General features: G+C 42.5%; 1 protein-coding gene across 1 annotated transcript; it reads left to right on the forward strand.

Moving 5' to 3' along the window:
* The first annotated feature begins 1,402 nt into the window (after positions 1-1,402).
* Positions 1,403-2,350, forward strand: LOC116523924 (olfactory receptor 2D2-like). The gene has a single exon (XM_032239016.1). It carries the CDS (start codon positions 1,403-1,405, stop codon positions 2,348-2,350), a length of 948 nt encoding a protein of 315 aa, XP_032094907.1.
* Positions 2,351-3,563: the final 1,213 nt, after the last annotated feature.

The raw sequence follows: 3,563 nt of genomic DNA on the forward strand, positions 1-3,563 counted from the left end.
CAGCTGTTTCCTTAAATAAAACTTGTTGCTTGGATTGTGAGAGAAATCAATAACAGCAAGCAATTGCCCAGCCAATGTTTCTGGTTGCAAAGTGGTTGTGCAAAGATGGCAGATATCCAGACTGATAGGGAGAAGCTGGCTTGTAAACTCTAAAGTTGTGGACAGAATTACACCTGGAAGGCAGGAGGCAGAATTTCCTCCATATTACAAAACTGTTATGCCAGATCTTGAATGTTTAGTAGAAACAAAATATCATGGTGAGGATGAACCTGTTTTTTTTTGGGGGGGGGGGAGAGGGGGAGGGGAGTCTGTCTATTGTTCTTTCTCTAAGCCAGGGAGTTGTGACTTATTTTAGAGAGACACCAGGCAGCTACCATTCTATGCAATTGTACTCAGAAAAAAGAACATTATATTTAAGGCAGAGCTTCCCGACTTCAGCCAGCTGGATTGCATTTCCCAGAATTCTTAGCAAAGCTGGCTAGGAAATTCTGAGAGTTGAAGTCCACCTATCTTAAAGTTACCTTTATTCCCTTTTTAAAGATCAACATACATGTACAAGGTACATGTCTAAACATTCATGCTTATCATGGCTACGCTGCTATCTGAGTATTTTGGGGACAGCAACAGCAAGTCAGGGTGAGACCATTTTAATGGATCACATCCACTTCCAAAGCAGCACTACATTGGAGTAGGATCATGTCTAAAGCAAGTCCAGCTTTTTCTTGCTGTAGTCACTCTTATGCCTTGCATTATTACTTTATAGATGACAAGCTTTCTATAGGAAAAAACAGTCAATGATGCAAGTAAGGGAAGGAAGGTTGGAAAAACAAACTAAGGTATACACAGGCTAACAAGCTAATCACCATGTTTTCCCCAAAATAAGACAGGGTCTTATTTTCTTTTGACCCCTGAAATAAGCACTTGGTCTTATTTTCGGGTGGGGGGTGGTGTCTTATTATTTTTGAGGTACAGGAGGCGGCGAGCATGGTCACCTCATGGCTGCTGCTGTGTTGCAATATTATCAGGGAGGACTTATTTTGGGGGGAGGGCTTATTTTAGCGCATGCACTTAAAAGCCTGATTGGGCTTATTATCTGGGGAGGTCTTATTTTCAGAGCAACAGGGTAACTAAAAACTGATAAAGAGGCGCAATCACCTTTTTATCCATGGAGACTGGAAAACAAACAATAGCATATTATACATTAACTTCAAGAGATTCAGTGTGGGAGGTAACTATTTGTCAGGAGATTCTTGACATTGACTCTGGAGTCACCATTGAACAAAACACTGCAAGCAGTACCAATGTACAAAATGAGTGAATATTGGGGGAAGTGATATGATTTCCCTCTAACTCTTCTTCTTCCTGTTTCAGTTCTGCAGGGTTTGCCTGGCTGGCACACGTGATGGAGCGGTGCAATCAGAGCTCCGTGGCTGAGTTCGTCCTCCTGGGCCTGGCAGAGGGGGACATGACCGAAACTATGCTTTTTGTTCTTTTTTTGGTCATATACCTAGTTACCCTACTAGGGAACTGCACAATGGTGATGTTAATTGGGGTTGAACATCGTTTACACACGCCAATGTATTTCTTCCTCCTCCATTTGTCCCTACTGGACCTTTGCTATTCCTCAGTGACCATCCCACAGATGTTGGCACATCTTCTCTCTAGGCATAAAGCCATATCCTTTGTCCGGTGTGCCTTCCAGATGTATATTTTCCTGGTGTTTGGTATGGCAGAATGTGTGCTGTTGGGTCTCATGGCCTATGACCGCTATGTGGCAATTTGCCACCCCTTACACTATACCACCATCATGAACTGGCACTTCTGTAGCTATACCGCAGGAGCTGCTTGGTTGAGTGGCTTCCTCAATTCCCTCATTGTCAATGCTTTTGCTCTGCGCATGCCATACTGTACCCAGAATCGCATCAATCAGTTCTTCTGTGAGGTACCGGCTGTGATCAAGCTGGCATCTACTGACTCCTCAGAGGCAGAGATAGTTGTGTTTGTCTTTGGCTCCATTCTGCTGCTGGTGCCTTTCATCCTCATCGGTGCCTCCTATGCCCGCATTGGGATTGCAATCTTGCGCATTCGCTCAGCTGAGGGCCAACGCCGTGCTGTCTCGACCTGTGGTTCGCATCTCCTGGTGGTGAGCCTTTTCTACGGCACAGCACTCTTTGCCTATATGAGGCCCAGCTCGGTCAGTTCTGCCACAGGCCAGGATAAGGCTGTGTCTGTGTTCTACATGGTGGTCACCCCCATGATGAATCCCCTCATCTACAGCCTTAGAAACAAGGAGGTGAAGGGTGCTCTGAGAAAATTATTAAGCAAGAAAACAACTTCTCCAAACACGTGACTCTCACCCAATCTGGTGCTGTCTCCAGCTCTGTTCAGAAACGGAGGCTGAGAATAAGGATCATAACTGTAGTTTTAATTCCTCCTATCTAGAACCTATAAGTTATGGTGTATACTGAGCTGGCTCATGAAATGGCCCATATGGAAATAAAAAACATATTTGTTATAAATTGAGACTAGAGCTATTGGCTCCTCCAAGGCCCTCCATCCCGGCAGGAAAATACTCAAAGCTGATTGGCTGAGCCATCTGACAACTCCCTATAAAAGGGCTAGCTGTCGGACAGAGCAATGCTGGATCTGTACATAGTTATTGAATAAAGAGCTGTTGTTATCACTGAAGACTAAGTCCTGTCTTATCCATTCACCCAATCTAACAATATTTAAAATACATGGTTTCTTTCAAAAGTCCCCTTTTTTGCATTTAAACATAATCCATATTTTGGATGAAGTTTTGGCAGTGTAGTTTTACCATAGTTATCCACAGCAGTTTATTTTGAGCTGTGATGGCACAGTGATTAGCATGCAGTACTGCAGGCTATTTCTGCTGACTGCCAGCTGCCTGCAGTTTGGCAGTTCAAATCTCAACAGGCTGAAGGTTGACTCAGACTTCCATCTACGTTCTCAAATTTAGGCTGATCCCTCAAAAAAAATTTATAATAGAAGCAGGGAAAAAACATTTGCCTTCCTGAGCTTGAGTAGCAAGTGATCTTCCCTCATCTAAGACCAATAAGCAATTTTAAGGAAGGCAAAAGAGACAGTGCGTCACCCGGATTTGTTCAAAGAAAGGTGAAAATAGGTAAGGAAACCTCCCTCCTTCCTCTACCTAATGGTATGATTGGTCCTGTTAGTAATTAATTTGTTGGGAAGAAATGTTTAATTCAGAAAACCTGAAAAAATTGCTTGGCCATTCTAGGAGAAGTGTCTCTTTTATTACCTTTATATAAATATTTAAGGATATACAAGAATCTTACTGCAGTAGGATCAGCCACACTATTTAAAGCATCACAGAGAACTTTTAATTTGTCCAGGAGTTTCCCACACAAAATCAGTCTTGTTCCTCCTCTTGTGCACATTCTGAAAGATAAACCAAAGGATTATTCAATTAATTGGAATTACCATATAATAGAATATACCTGTTCTCATTCATTCAATCCTAATAACAGAAAAAAATCTTCCCACATTCAGGATAAATCCTCCTTCCACATGCAATTGTT

The sequence above is a fragment of the Thamnophis elegans genome, chromosome 2 (assembly GCF_009769535.1).
Source record: "Thamnophis elegans isolate rThaEle1 chromosome 2, rThaEle1.pri, whole genome shotgun sequence".
NCBI lineage: Eukaryota > Metazoa > Chordata > Lepidosauria > Squamata > Colubridae > Thamnophis > Thamnophis elegans.

Bases quoted from the DNA above. Each gene is read 5' to 3' on its own strand.
- LOC116523924 (XM_032239016.1), top strand. From the start codon at position 1,403: ATGGAGCGGTGCAATCAGAGCTCCGTGGCTGAGTTCGTCCTCCTGGGC.